Source organism: Symphalangus syndactylus, chromosome 12 (genome assembly GCF_028878055.3).
Source record: "Symphalangus syndactylus isolate Jambi chromosome 12, NHGRI_mSymSyn1-v2.1_pri, whole genome shotgun sequence".
Classification (NCBI taxonomy): domain Eukaryota; kingdom Metazoa; phylum Chordata; class Mammalia; order Primates; family Hylobatidae; genus Symphalangus; species Symphalangus syndactylus.
The window spans coordinates 80018548-80033142 of NC_072441.2; the positions used below are offsets into that span (position 1 = coordinate 80018548).

General features: G+C 47.3%; 1 protein-coding gene across 1 annotated transcript; it reads left to right on the top strand.

Annotated features, from left to right (window-relative positions):
• Window positions 1–1071: 1071 nt before the first annotated feature.
• Window positions 1072–8475, top strand: RIIAD1 (regulatory subunit of type II PKA R-subunit domain containing 1). Its single transcript, XM_063626380.1, has 5 exons — window positions 1072–1188; window positions 1664–1740; window positions 6444–6490; window positions 7631–7758; window positions 8357–8475. Exons 1-4 carry the CDS (start codon window positions 1105–1107, stop codon window positions 7699–7701), a joined length of 279 nt encoding a protein of 92 aa, XP_063482450.1. The 5' UTR covers window positions 1072–1104; the 3' UTR covers window positions 7702–7758; window positions 8357–8475.
• Window positions 8476–14595: the final 6120 nt, after the last annotated feature.

Consider the following 14595-nt stretch of genomic DNA (forward strand, 5'->3'; position numbering starts at 1 on the left):
AACAACCAAAACGATCACTAACCAAGATGGGGTTCCTGGGAAGTGGCTTGTAGCCCACTACCTACTTTACTTCTTGTGGTTTTCCCTGGCTTGGGAACTGCCAACACTTTCACTTCTTTTCCTCAGTCTTTGCTGGAAAGGACAGAGGCAGACCAATGACAACCCCTCCACCGCCAGGGCCTAATGCTGAGCTTGTTTCTCATGGTATTTTCTTGCTCCTTAGGGCAGTTGTTCACAAATCTGAAAAGACAACCTCCCTTTTTTCTCCTGCTTCTCAGAAGGCCTCTGCTGAGCACGATCTCTGTGGGGGTAGGAGCTCGGCATGTGTGTATTGACAGACAGGCTCATGCCCTTTCTCGTGGCTATTTTCAGCTCTCTGGCTTTATGTTTCACTTTCTCTTCTTAATTAGATACTAGAAGAACAAATCTTGAAGACCAAATTCCCTTTCTCCTCCCGTATTCAGTTGGGAGTGGAAGAAAATAATTTAGAATTTATGAGGAGCCCAGGGTGAAGAGAAATCAATCTACACAACAAAGTCCAAGAAGGGGAAATTCTGGCAGAATGTCCCCCAGGTCCTTTCCAGCATCTTTAGTCGGACAGAACGTTCCTTCCTTTGCAGAACTCAGCTCACTCTATGTTCTGGGGTGCTTCCACGTTGTTTGAAGAATCCACGGCTCCAGTGTCGAATGTGTACAGGACAGAGGGACGGGTTGGCTTCTGGGCCAGTGGAAAGGGAAGAAGCTTGGGTTCTCTTTCCCCAGTATTAGGCTTCCTCTAGCTTCTGTCCAAATGAGGGAGTCTGGAAGCAGATTCAGGGAGACCTTTTTTCCTGTTTTACCCTAGAGCTAACAAAAAACACCTGAAGTTGGGTGGGGTCAAGAAGGGCTCATTCCACATACAATTAAGTCCAGAAATCAGTCCCCCAATCCGGGAAAGGCGATCCTTTAGAGACCCAACCCCCTAACCCCCGCCCCGGAGCTCACCCCTCAGCTCCCTCAGCCTCTCGCCCCCGCTTCGCCGTAGGGGCCGGGCTTGGGGGCAGGGCGGGGCCGGGGGCGGGGCCTCGCCGGCTCGCTGCCGGTCGCCTTGACGACCGCAGCAAAATGGAGACGCTGCCAGGCTTGCTGCAGCGGCCCGACCCCGGGGCGCTTAGCGCCGCGCAGCTGGAGCAGCTGCGAAAATTGAAGGTGGGTGCGCCCACGCCCCCATCCAGCGTCCACCAAAGTGTAGCTCCCCGAGGACTGGGGCCTCAGACTGGGAAGAGAGCCGCCGAGAGAAGGGGAGCGGGAACCCGTTCCCTGATAAAGTGGGGAGGGCGCAGGGGAGACCCCCGGCGGACCTCTGGGCGTCTGATCCCAGCACAGAGCGCGACGGGCATCTGAGAGTGCAGGAAGAACTAACTCAGGGACTCCTGAGAAATCGGCCAGAGAAATCGGCCGAAATTACTGCCAGACATATCCGACCTTAGTTAAGGCCCCTCAGCCTGAACAGGCGGCAGAATAACATTTTATCTGTAAGAAGATGGGTGGCTTAAACTTTCAAGCATCCTGGGGAAAGACTTAGGTTAAATGCGCACGCCGTTTCCCGCAGCCCTTCACATCTCCAGGACTGAACCCTGAATCTGTCTCCTCATGGAAGTGACCCTTTATTCTTGCCCCCCAGATTCAGACTCGGATTGCTAACGAAAACTACCTAAGGACCCACAAAGAAGTAGGGTGGCTCATAAGTGGTTTCTTCAGGTAGGTGGTTTTCCAGGCTCTGGGATTTGTGGCACGCAGGGTTTTCTTCGTTATCTCTAGAGGTTTCCTTCAGTTATCTCTAAATTCTTAAAAATATGTCTATTCATTTATTTTAACCGTAAGGATAAATACATACCTTACGACACTTGGAAGAGGGAATTTGGCGTTGATAAACCCAACAGCCATCCACTGGGTGTAGAACACTATTCTCAACCATAGGAGCTTAACAAAATCACTAGTTGAATTTAAAACAAAAATCAGTTGTCTGGTTGGCCCTTCCCTACTTGAAAACATTACTGTAGAAAAATTCCAAGGGTTGGAAGCCACTCTTTTCTTGGGGAAGAGAAGACAATTTACCAGTGTATCCTGGAATATGTTCTTTCCTTCCCCCACCCTCCTTTCAGCCTGGCATTTGCTTGAATGGAAACATATCCTAATGGGATGAAGGCAGAGAATTAAAAAAATAAATCACGGAGCATCAGTGGATGAAAACAATAGCGCTATCTCAAATGCTGTTTGGTTATAGACAAATAGACAAGGTTTAAATAATTATAATGGCACCCATCTCCAGGCATTGTGCTGTTTCCCTACATTAGCACTTACCACACTGTATTGTAATTGAGCTGTCAATCTTCTGTTACTGGTCCAAAGCTCTGAGCTAGTGGAGTGTGTTTGTGTTCCCAGTGCCCACGCAGTGTGTGGCATCTTGGAACACTTTTGCCGATCCTCCCAGCACCTCCACAAAAGACAGGTTATTGTCATTTTCATTTTACAAGTGAGAAAATTTAAGCTCAGAAAGGTGAAGTACCTTCCCAAAGTTGCTGAACCAGGATTCAAACCCCTGGTTTTTCCACTGTATTGTGCTGTAAGCAGTAGGTCCCCATTTCCCCTCTGGACTGTGTGCTTATAGCCAGAGGCAGGCCCTCTCTTGTCTTCTCAAAAGTTGGCCAGGTCAGGCACGGTGGCTCATGCCTGTAATCCCAGCACTTTGGGAGGCCAAGGAGGGTGGATCACCTGAGGTCAGGAGTTTGAGACCAGCTTGACCAACATGGTGAAACCCCGTCTCTACTAAAAATACAAAATTAGCCGGGCGTGGTGGCATATGCCTGTAATCCCAGCTACTTGAGAGGCTGAGGCAGGAGAATCGCTTGAACCCAGGAGGCAAAGGTTGCAGTGAGCTGAGATTGCTCCATTGCACTCCAGCCTGGGCAACAAGAGCGAAACTCCATCGCAAACAAAAAAAAGTTGGCCAGGCAGATGCATTGGCTCACGCCTGTGATCCCAGCACTTTGGGAGGCCAAGGGGGGCAGATCACTTGAGGCCAGGAGTTCGAGACCTGCCTGGCGAACATGGAGAAACCCCGTCTTTACTAAAAATACAAAAATTAGTCAGACGTGGTGGCACGTGCCTGTAATCCCAGCTACCTGGGAGACTGAGGCAGGAGAATCGCTTAAACCTGGGAGGCAGAGGTTGCAGTGAGCCGAGATTGTGCCACTGCACTCCAGCCTGGGCGACAAAGCAAGATTCTATCTCATGAAATAAAAATTTAAAAAACTCACTATTCATATAATAGACGTTTCTCCAAGTGTCAACAGATTCTTAGAGGGCAGATAGGGGAAGGAGACAGAGAAAACTGAAACCTATCCAGTTATGAAGGTTGGCCAGGGATAAGGCTTGGGCAGAAGAGAGTTTAGGGATCCTCTGTCAATATCAGACCTGAGGATCAGGCCGTCACCTTTTGCAACTTTTCTTCTAAAGGGAAATAAAGGGAAATAAGATGATATCGTTCCTATCCTGGGGAGCTTGCTCTCCAGGTTAGAAGTAGTTCCAGCAGAGAGATTGGGGATAGAAGTTAAAAGCTGAAACTAAATCAACATTTGCATTACTCACAAACAACAGGATTAGAATGCTTGGGGTTGATGAATGAAGAATTAGTTGTTTCAGTCACCTGCAGATATGATAGATAGCCAGGTATGAAATTGTAGAAAGTTTTTTTTTTCTTTCTTTTTTTTTTTTTTTTTTTTGAGACAGTCTTGCTCTGTCGCTTAGGCTGGAGTGCAGTGGTACGATCTCGGCTCACTGCAACCTCCGCCTCCCTTGTTCACGCCCGGCTAATTATTTTGTATTTTTTTTTTAGTAGAGACGGGTTTCACTGTGTTAGCCAGGATGGTCTCAATCTCCTGACCTCATGATCCACCCGCCTGGGCCTCCCAAAGTGCTAGGATTACAGGCGTGAGCCACTGCGTCTGGCCATTTTTTTTTTTTTTGAGACAGAGTCTCGCACTGTCACCTGGAGTGCAGTGGCGCAATCTCAGCTCACTGCAACCTCCGCCTCCTGGGTTCAAGCTATTCTCCTGCCTCAGCCTCTCAAGTAGCTGGGATTACAGGTGCCTGCCACCAGGCCCGGCTAATTTTTTGTATTTTTAGTAGAGATGGGGTTTCACTATGTTGGCCAGGCTGGTCTCAAACTCCTGACCTCGTGATCTGCCTGCCTCGGCCTCCCAAAGTGCTGGGATTACAAATACAGCAGTGATTATGTCCTTCCTTGGCTGGAAAAATCTTCAGTAGTTCCACAACGTTGCTTTTTTGGGTTTGTTTTTAAAGATTCTATTGAAATATACTGAAAAGTGACATATCCTAAGCTGGATGAACGTCACAGGGTGAAAATACACATGGTACTATTGTTCAGATGAAGAAATAGAACCTTACCAACACCTCACATCCTTTGTGCCCCTCCCAGTCACTCCCCTTAAAACAGTAGCCAGTATCCTGACTTCTACTAGCACGGATTTATTGTGTGCTTTTGTATTTTATAAGAATGGAATTCTACACTATGTGCTCTTTTGTGCCTGTTTCCTTTTGCTCAGTCGTATCTTGTAGATCCTCCATTCTCACTGCTGTATAATATTTCATCATGTGTTATGCCGTGTTTTGTCTATTTCCATTGTCTTTCGGATTGAGTATAAATGTCTCTCCCCAGCGTTCAAGGCTCTCCGTAATAGAGCCTCTTCTGTTTCCCACTACTCCCTGCATGCGTCCCTCACTCCAGCCAGACCACATTTCTGATCATTCTGCTGACCCTATGGAGCTCAGGCACAGATGCCTCTTGAGTTCTCTTTTGGACTCGAGATAGAAAGGTGTCTACAACGCACTTCCTACTCTCAAGGAAGTCATAGTCTATAGAACACAAACTGTTTCTCTTTCTGGGCCTCTGCTCTTGCTGTTTCCCTGGATCTGGAATGTTTTTGTCCCTCAACCCTCATCCCGCCTACTACAATCCCATGTGTACTTCAAGGGTCCTCTCAAATGCCAGCTGCTCTGTGAAGATTGTTGGGGTCCCCCTCTCAGTAAACTCTCTCCCCACTCTGATCTCGCAGAGCACTATTTAATACCTCTCTTTAGCACTTGTCAGAGGTTCCTTGGCTTTTGGACATTTGGAAACTGACTTGTTCCTTTTTACTTGCCTGTAAGTTATTTGAGGTAGGGCTATATTTTATTTTATTTTGAAAAAAGCAATCACTCATATCTAGTGCAATTACTTGCACATAATTTGTGCTCAATAATGATCAAAATGAATTGAAGGAGAAGGGGGGGCAAAATTCTTGAAGCTTAGGAAGGAGGGGCTTCTTGGTGAGTTGGGAGGCCTTGGCCAAGAGAACATATTATAGAGAGCACTGACCTTGGAGTCACAAGACCTGGGCCCTCTTTACTTTATTGACCAAGTTTATGAACTTGGGCAAATCATTAATCTTTTGAAGGCTTGGTTTCTTTGGATGTAAAATGGGGGCATAATAATGGTTGTTTCACAGGGTTGTTGTAAAGTGAGACAATATTTGTGAACATACTTTATGAACCATAAAACTCTATGCAATATAAGGCATTTTCAACTCTCTGGTGGCATTGGCCCTGCAGGTGTTACCACAGTGTCTCCTTGCTGGACTGAGGGGCCAATAACCATCTGAGGTCCACCTTTTAGCTCTGTTTATTGTATCTCCCTCTGCCCCTTGAATTCATGGTTAAGCTTACTCAGGACATTGTGGGGCTGCATATCTCCCACCATTAGTGGGCCGGCCGGCATGTTCTTCATCTTTGCCTCTTGCCCCTGGCTTGAGATCTGGTTCAGTGAAAATGATCGTTGAGGCCGGGTGCTGTGGCTCACGCCTGTAATCCCAACACTTTGGGAGGCCGAAGTAGGAGGATCGCTTGAGCCTGGGAGTTTGAAACCAGCCTGGGCCACATAGTAAGACACTGCCGCTACAAAAAAAAATTAGCCAGCGCACATGCCTGTAGTCCCAGCTAGTCGAGAGGCTGGAGATGGGAGGATCTCTTGAGCCAGGGAGGTTGATCGTGCCACTGTACTCCAGGCTGGGTGACAGAGCAAGACCCTGTCTCAAATAAATAAATAAATGCACACATAAATTTGTCGACGGAATGACAAGCCCCACTTGGCTGCAGCACAGCTCTTTCTTGACGTAAGCAATATCCTAGTGTATTGCCGTTTCAGATGCTTCATTCCTTGCCTTAGATATGGAGTTGAAGGAAAATCATGAATGAAAGGGTCTTTGTCAGGAGTCTGCGGATTTATTGACTCCCAAGATGGTTGTGTCTCAGGTTCATCTGTGAAAGTACAGGACCCGAAGCAGTAGCCACAGCCTGCCTTAAAGTCTACTTTACCTCTCATCCTATCCTTTAATGTTTTCCAGAGAAGTATTTTTGAAAAGACCAGACAACATCCTAGCATTTGCTGCAGGTGAGTCAGGCAGCATCGGTTTTGGGTATCTGACAAAGCCAGCGCAGGGACCATGATTGTGAGTTTAGACTTCAATGAGCCCAGGATTCTCCCTGCAGAGTCTGGGGTACTCCTTCACCTGATGTCCCCCAAGGGAGCTTATTTTCAGCTTTTTCTTTCCTCCATCATCATTTCCTCAAAATGAGGACAGACAAGAAATGAGGCAGAACTTCCTCATGGTGAGGATTGTTAAGAATTTTGAGATTCCCAAAGGAACATAGCGGCAGTTTTTCCCTTGGGAATCTTAAAGCAGGGTTCTCAACCCTAGCTGTGCATCAGAATCACCTGGGGAGCTTTTAGAAATACTGATGCTCAGGCCCCACCACCAGAGAGTTTTATTTAATTAGTCTGGGGTGGGGCCCAGCATACATAGCATTAAAGACTCCCCAGGTGATTCTAATGGACTGGCTGCCCCAGATGCCTTAAGGTCAATGGTATTTAGAGGGAAAGGGATGGATTGGACAATTTCTTGGTTCCCATTAGTCCTGAGAATTGGTTACATCCCAGACCTCAAACCATTGCTAACGGAATCTCAATACGCCTTTGCTAGCACAGCAGATGCTGCCTCTGATTCACAGTATGCTGGGTGTATAAAAACCCTCATCTGGCGTCATCCTGTGAGAGCCTGGCTCTCCTCTGAGAGGGTATTCTCAGAGAAGGCATGATAGCTCAGAGACAGGAGCTGGCAAGCGGAGCTGAGACAAGAATAAATCTTGGCATTTATTTGGGCCCCAAGATGGGCCTGGAGCAGAAAACCCAGAGAATCCCTGAGCCCTCTGATGGCTCTCTGTGCGTCAGCAGGCGGAGGAGCAAACGACGCGACCTGGGGTAGGTGGGGGTTGGGGGCAGGCACAGTGTGGAGGCGGCAGCCAGCCTCTGGGAGCCCTTCCTGGGAATGTTGGAGCTGGCAGAATCAGAACTGCTCGGGTGGGGGCAGTGACCGCTCATTTTACCATATTACATTGTAAAGCAGGGCCACCAGTAGCAGTCCTGCTAGTACCAAGCCATCCTAACTTTTTGGTGGAGTAAGCTGTCTCCTTCCATGGGTAAGTCTTTTCCCTTTGGGTATAGATGATGTCTTCTTTTTGATTTTTATCCCAGACTACTTCACGGATCCCAGACTTCCCAACAAGATTCACATGCAGCTAATTAAAGATAAGAAAGTGGCTTAATTAGCAAAATCATGATGCTCAGCTGTTGGGAGCGACCAGACAGAATCCAGCCTCGGGGTGGGTGTTAACCTCACTTACAGACAGAGGCTTCTTTACTCTTGTGAAAATAAGCTCTGGTTTATTGGTCCAGGGTGTGAAAGAAATCAAGTGGAGAATTTAAAGAGAAGTTTAATGTAAATGTTTAGTTTTTCCTCTACTGTTTTGGGGAATTAGGGACTGTGAAGAGAGGCCCAGGGTTGATGTGTCATGTCAGTAGCAGGAAGCTTCTTAATGTAGTAGAATGGATTAAGGGAATGGAAGTGGGAGTACAGTAGTTCAGGGGTAAAGATGTCAACAGGGAAATGGGGAGGGGACCATTAGCATCAAGATGATGTTCCTGCTGGTGGCCTTTCCCGTGAGACCTTGGTGGTGAGAGGGGAGATGGTTCCATTGCTTCTGGAAGGGGTGTGAGCAGTTTCCCTCCTTGCTTCTTGGATCGGGCACTTTTCCACTCCTGCCCCATCTTCAAGCCAGGCTGTGCCATTAAGGCCACCACAGGTTTTTCAGGCAGAATGATTCCTGAAATGATATTGAAAGCTGGGATTTAAATAAAAAAAAAATGTGAGGTGGGCAAAGGTCACACTCCTAATTTGGTGGAACCATTTCTGTTTTGCAGGGTCATCTGGAGGCATGAGAGCCCTACTGCCATCAGAGTGGGTTTCCAAGTTGCCTTGGGCTCTGTCTACTGTCGCAAAAGCTTTTAAAGATACTCATTAAACACGGACCTTCTTGCTGTCTCTGCTTTATTTCACTCAAGAGGAGGAAGCCATCCTTCAGGGGAGGGCTGCTGTGCCCCACTTTGACGTGTGAGGCAGCCGGCCTGTTTCTGCTTTCAGGGCAGCCAGGGGCCTCTTGCTGGGTCAGTGGGCTGTCGTGCCCACCCCCTGAGAAGAACACAGCTGATCACAGGGGCACAGAAACAAGCGAGTCCATGCTTCAGCTGTGATTTTGTTTTCTTGTTTATCTTACTTCTTGGGTTACTGTACAGAGTGTAAGGTGATGATTAACTTTGATTTCCATAGAAGCAATTGTAAGAGGAATTGGGCTGGAAGGACATCAAGAGAATGTGAGATTAGCCACAGAAAACCCTTTCAGGGTCGTGGATATTGTGAAATATGTGCCCAACAAGGGATTTGGGAGTTGTGGGCTTTGTTCTTGAGGATTTTTGGGAACTTGCTGCCCATCCACTTGATTTCAGGTAAGAGGTATGGGAGTGGACCAGATGGCTTCAGTAAGTCCTTTTCAGGCCTAGGAGCTTGGGGGTCCTTCGTGGTTATGTCCTGCCCCTCTGGCCTGCACGATGCACTGGCTCCACTGTAGAAAGAACCTCTCACCTGCGCGTTACTTGTCAATATCACCGTAGCAACAGAAGCCCAGACCAAAGCAGGGGTTGTATTATTTTTATTTCCCTTGTCTCTGTCGGCCTTGTTCCTAGCTGCCATCACCTGCAGTAGTAGAAAGGGCAACAAAACAGGGTGTTTAAAGAACTATTAAAACTACACATAATAAGCTATGGAATAGGAACCTGAGGAGTTATTTTTAGTGCCTTCAGAGTCACACTTTGGGAGCTATGGCACTGACAATAAGATACCCTTCTTTAGAAAATCCAGACGAACCCTTCAGCAAAAAACACACATCTACTAAGGATCTCTGATGTGTAGTGTTAGATTAGACAATGCGAGAACCTTTCCTGGGGAAAGAGACCTGGAACAATGTGGGGAGAGAGCAAAGCGTTCTCCAAGATGCTGTAGCACATGATTTAATACTGGGAGAGTATACTGGTTCATTCTTGCGGGGGGTTTCCTGGCAGAAATAAGAAATGCATTTCTTTTAAAATATTTACACTTAAGGTACATTTCAATGCCTTCCTGAGTAAAGAATGCATTTAGCACATGTTCATAGGGCATCTGCTTTGTGTGAGATGCTGTGCTATGTCCTGGGGGCAAGACATAAAGACAGTCCTGCCATAGAGTTGTTTATAGTCTGGGGAGATGGGCTTCTTTTCTGTCTGAATATCTCACCTGTTAGACTGAAAGCTCCATGAGGGCAGGGAGCAAACCTAAAAATCTAACTGGTTCACTACTGAATTCCTGACTCCTAGCAGTCTTTGGCAAATAGCAGGAACTCAGCAAGCATTTGCAGAGAAAATGATGTCTGCATAATTGAATGAGCAGTCGCATTACATCAATTGCTATATTGGCAATTACATACCTCTGATGGAAGTAGGTACATAATATAAGGGGAGGTAGGAGAAAAAGCACCAGGTTTGCCTGGGAGAGTGAGGTCAATCCCATGAGAACTGGCATGTGATGGATTAGAAAGGGTTTGCTGGCCGGGCCCGGTGGCTCACACCTGTAATCCCAGCACTTTGGGAGGCCGAAGTGGTCAGGAATTTGAGACCAGCCTGGCCAATATGGTGACATCTCGTCTCTACTAAAAATACAAAAATTAGCCAGGCGAGGTAGTGCTCACCTGTAGTCCCAGCTACTCAGGAGGCTGAGGCACAAGAATCACTTGAACCCAGGAGGTGGCGGTTGCAGTGAGCCGAGATTGCACCACTGCACTCCAGCCTGGGTGACAGAGCGAGACTCCGTGTCAAAAAAAAAAAAAAAAAAAAAAAAAGCGTTTGCCAGGCAGACCTGGGAAGAGGGTAGTCAAGAGCACCTTGGTGCTTCCACTCTGCTGAGCAGGATGGTGGTGGCAGGTCCTGTTTGTCACCTGCTCGCCTTTATCCTTTTCTTCCTTGCTAATGGAACTCCAGGTTTGTTGAGGGCAGCAGTGGGTTCAGCCCCAGGTAGTGGATGGAATTTGATCTGGGCCAACTATAACAGTGGCATTCCCTGACTTCCCAGGCTTCCTTGCAGCTTGGGGCAGCCATTTGTTCATGAGCTAGAGATAAAAGTGTGCTGGGGGTTCTACAAAAACCTTTGCTTTTCTTAACGAAAAACCGGAGTTGGGGACAAAAGATTAGGTTGGAGTAGCCCTTCCCTTTCTGATTTGGATCTGAACGTGATGTCTCCAGCTGTACGCTGTACAGCCATCTTTTTTTTTTTTTTTTTTTTTTTGTGAGACAGAGTGTCACTCTGTCGCCCAGGCTAGAGTGCAGGGGCGCGATCTTGGCTCAGTGCAACCTCTGCCTCCAAGGTTCAAGCGATTCTCCTGCTTCAGCCTCCTGAGCAGGTAGGATTACAGGCATGTGCCACCATGCACAGCTAATTTTTGTATTTTTAGTAGAGACAGGGTTTCACCATGTTGGTCAGGCTGGTCTCAAAACTCTTGGCCTCATGTGATCCGCCCACCTTGGCCTCCCAAAATGCTGAGATTACAGGCGTGAGCCACCACACTCGGCCTGAGCAGGCGTCTTAAGACCGTGAGGTAATCAGTGTGAGGGTGAAAGCCAGACCTCTAAAACAGCAGAAAGGGAAGATGGGGAGACCCTGGGGTCCTGATGGCATCTTTGAGCACTTAAACAGCCCAGAAATCACCCACCTACCTTCAGACTTCTTGGCAAATGAGAATAGTGAATCTCTTTTGTTTCAAAATCAAACCACAGTTTACATCCTGATCCACCACTTACTAGATGTCTGGCCTTGTCCAAATCACTTCACTTCCTTGAGCACTGGGTTTCTCATCTATAAGACCTACAATACCCACCTCTCCGGGTCGTTTGGATTAGAGATAAAGAATGGACAGTACCTGGTGCATGGGAGGTATTTGCTAGTGGCGTGCCGCCTGGTGATGTATGAAGTACAAGGGTAAGGGTGGTGAGAGAAAAAGTCAGATGAGAAGGTAGGACAAATCAAAGGGTGCTGTGTACTAGGCAAAGGAGGTTAGGTTTTTATCATGTAGGCAGTGGAGAGCCAGCAAATAATTGTAAGCCGAGGGGAATTATAAAGATATTTGCATTGTGAAAGTATAATAGCATGGAAGACAAATTAGGGGAAACTAAGTCTAGAAATGGGAAGACCTGTAGGGAGACGATCGTAATTGTCCAAGCTGGTCAGGCATGGTGGCTCACACATGTAATCTGAGCACTTTGGGAGGCTGAGGCGGACTTGAGGTCAGGAGTTGGAGACCAGCCTGGCCAACGTGGTGAAACTGTCTCTACCAAAAACACCCACTAAAATTAGCTGGGAGTGGTGACGCACACCTGTGTTCTCAGCTACTCAGGAAGCTGAGATGGGAAGATCGCTTGAGCCTGGGAGGTCAAGGCTGCAGTGAGCCGAGATCGTGCCACTGTACTCCAGCCTGGGCAACAGTGAGACTCTGTGTTTTTGTTCTTTTGTTTGTTTGTTTTTTTATAATTGTCCAAGCTGTCATTGTCTCTCACCTGCACCACTTCAGTTGCTTCTTACCCTGGTCTCTTTGCTGACTCTCTGTCCACTATTTCAGTTGAGAACGTATTTAGCTGTAGGTAACAGAAAACCAAATTTATAGTAACTTAAACAAATACGGGGTCATTTTTCTCACCTAATAAGTTCAGCAGTAGGCAAATGTCAAAGGGTCAATGATGTTGACAAGTACCCAGACCAGGTTTTTTCTGTCCTCACTCTGCCAGCCTTAGCCTGTCCCGTCATGGCTGTGAGGCCTCCTGCGCTCTCAGGTGTCCTCTTTACATTTCAGGCAGGGAGAAGGGCAGAGAGCTGCGCCAGCTGACTGTGTCCCTTTTTATCAGCAAAGACAAGCTTTCTCTGAAGGTCTGCCACCTCTCCCTCACTGGCCAGACCAGGGTCATGCGGCCCATCCTAAGCTCAACAGAGACCAGGAACGGGAGGGAAACTGCTGGGTCAGCCCCAAATCAGCATCTGACCCACCTGCACTTTCTGATGCATCTTCCATGTAACAGCTAGGATAATTCTTTTTTTAAAGTTTAATTTTATTTATTTATTTTTGAGACAGTCTTATTCTGTCACTCAGGTTGGAGTACAGTGTAGCTCACTGTAACTTCAAACTTTTGGGCTCAAACAGTCCTCTTACCTCAGCCTCCCTAGTACTAGGATTACAGGTATATGCCACCACTGATTTAAAAAAAATTTTTTTGTAGGCTGGGTGCAGTGGCTCACACCTGTAATCCCAACACTTTGGGAAGCCAAGGCAGTGGAGTACTTGAGGTCAGGAGTTCAAGACCAGCCTGGCCAACATGGTGAAACCTCATCTCTACTAAAAATACAAAAAAAATTAGCTGGGCATGGTGGCACACACTTGTAATCCCAGCTACTTAGGAGGCTGAGGCAGGAGAATCGCTTGAACTCAGAAGGCAGAGGTTGCAGTGAGCTGAGATTGAGCCACTGCACTCCAGCCTGGGTGACAGAGCGAGACTCCATCTCAAAAAAAAATTTTTTTTTTTTTTTTTTGTAGAGATGGGTTGCCCAGGTTGCCGTGTTGCCTAGGCTGGTCTCAAACTCCTGGACTCAAATGATTCTCTTGCCTCAGTCTCTCAAAATGTTGGGATTACAGGTGTGAGCCTCCACACCTGGCCTAGAATGATCTTTTAAGAAACTGAAATCAGAGTATGCCCTCTCCTGCCTAAAACCCATTAGTGGTTTCCCATGAGCTTAAAATCCAGATGGCACTCCAGGGGCTACAAAGCTTTGCAAGACCCCGCCCACCTCTCAGACTTACCTACTCTTTCCCCCTCACTTCACTGTGTTCCAGCCACACTGATCTTTTTTCTGTTCCTCAAACATGCCAAGGTAGTTCCCATTTTAGGGCCTTTGAACTCTCCCTCATTTCTCTGCTCCAGATGTTCACATGGCTCGTGATTGAAGTTGGAATGCCCTGTGCTGAAAGGAAGAGAAAACTCCACCCTGAGGGGCTTAAACAAACAGGGCTTACTTTTCTCCCATAGCAAGTCTGGGGGTGGTGGCTGCTGGCCTTGGTTCAGGGCCTGCATCTCTCTAGAGTTTCCTTTCTTTCTCTCATGATCAGAGGAGGAACAAGAGGACCAGGAAGGGACTATGCCAGTACACTTGTCTTTCTTTTCAGGAAAGTGAGAGCTTTCCCTCCACCGCAGCTGACTTTCATTGGCCAGAACTGTGGATGTGGCAATGAAGGGAGGTTGGGAAATGGAGTATTTCGGCAGCTAACAGTGCCCTAGACAACTTCTTGTCACTGCCACAGAGAGTCCTTTCCTAGTGAGCCAACTAAAGTAGCCTCCTCAAGATATTTTTCGATATTTAACTAAAAAATACCTCCCCCTTGGCAGGGCACAGTGGCTCATGCCTGTAATCCCAGTACTTTGGGAGGCCAAGGCAAGCGGATCACGAGTTCAGGAGATCGAGACCATCTTGGCCAACATGGTGAAACCCCATCTCTACTAAAAATACAAAAATTATCTGGGTGTGATGGCACAAGCCTGTAATCCCAGCTACTCAGGAGGCTGAGGCAGGAGAGTTGCTTGAACCTGGGAGGCAGAGGTTGCAGTGAGCCAAGATCGCAGTACTGCACTCCAGCCTGGAGACAGAGCAAGACTCCATCTCAAAATATATATATATATATATTATATTATATATATATATATATATAATATAATATATATATATATATTTTGTTACTGTCTGTGGCCCCAAGAATGTGTGCTCCAGTGAGGCCTCGTCAGCCCTGTTCATCACTCTGTGGCCAGCACCCACAGTAATGTCTTTTTGTAGAGATGGGTTGCCCAGGTTGCCTTGTTGCCCGGGCTGGTCTCAAACTCCTGGGCTCAAGTGATCCTCTTGCCTCAGTCTCTCAAAGTGTTGAGATTACAGGCCTGAGCCTCCACGCCTGGCCTAGAATGATCTTTTAAGAAACTGAATTCAGAGTATGCACTCTCCTGCACTCTCAGCGTAACCTCCGCCTCCTGGATTGAAGCAATTC

Excerpts from the sequence above, each read along its gene's own strand:
- RIIAD1 (XM_063626380.1), top strand. The coding sequence starts at position 1,105 with ATGGAGACGCTGCCAGGCTTGCTGCAGCGGCCCGACCCCGGGGCGCTT. Across the intron at positions 1,189-1,663 it reads AGCAGCTGCGAAAATTGAAG|ATTCAGACTCGGATTGCTAA; the intron begins GTGGGTGCGCCC and ends CTTGCCCCCCAG. Across the intron at positions 1,741-6,443 it reads CTCATAAGTGGTTTCTTCAG|AGAAGTATTTTTGAAAAGAC; the intron begins GTAGGTGGTTTT and ends AATGTTTTCCAG.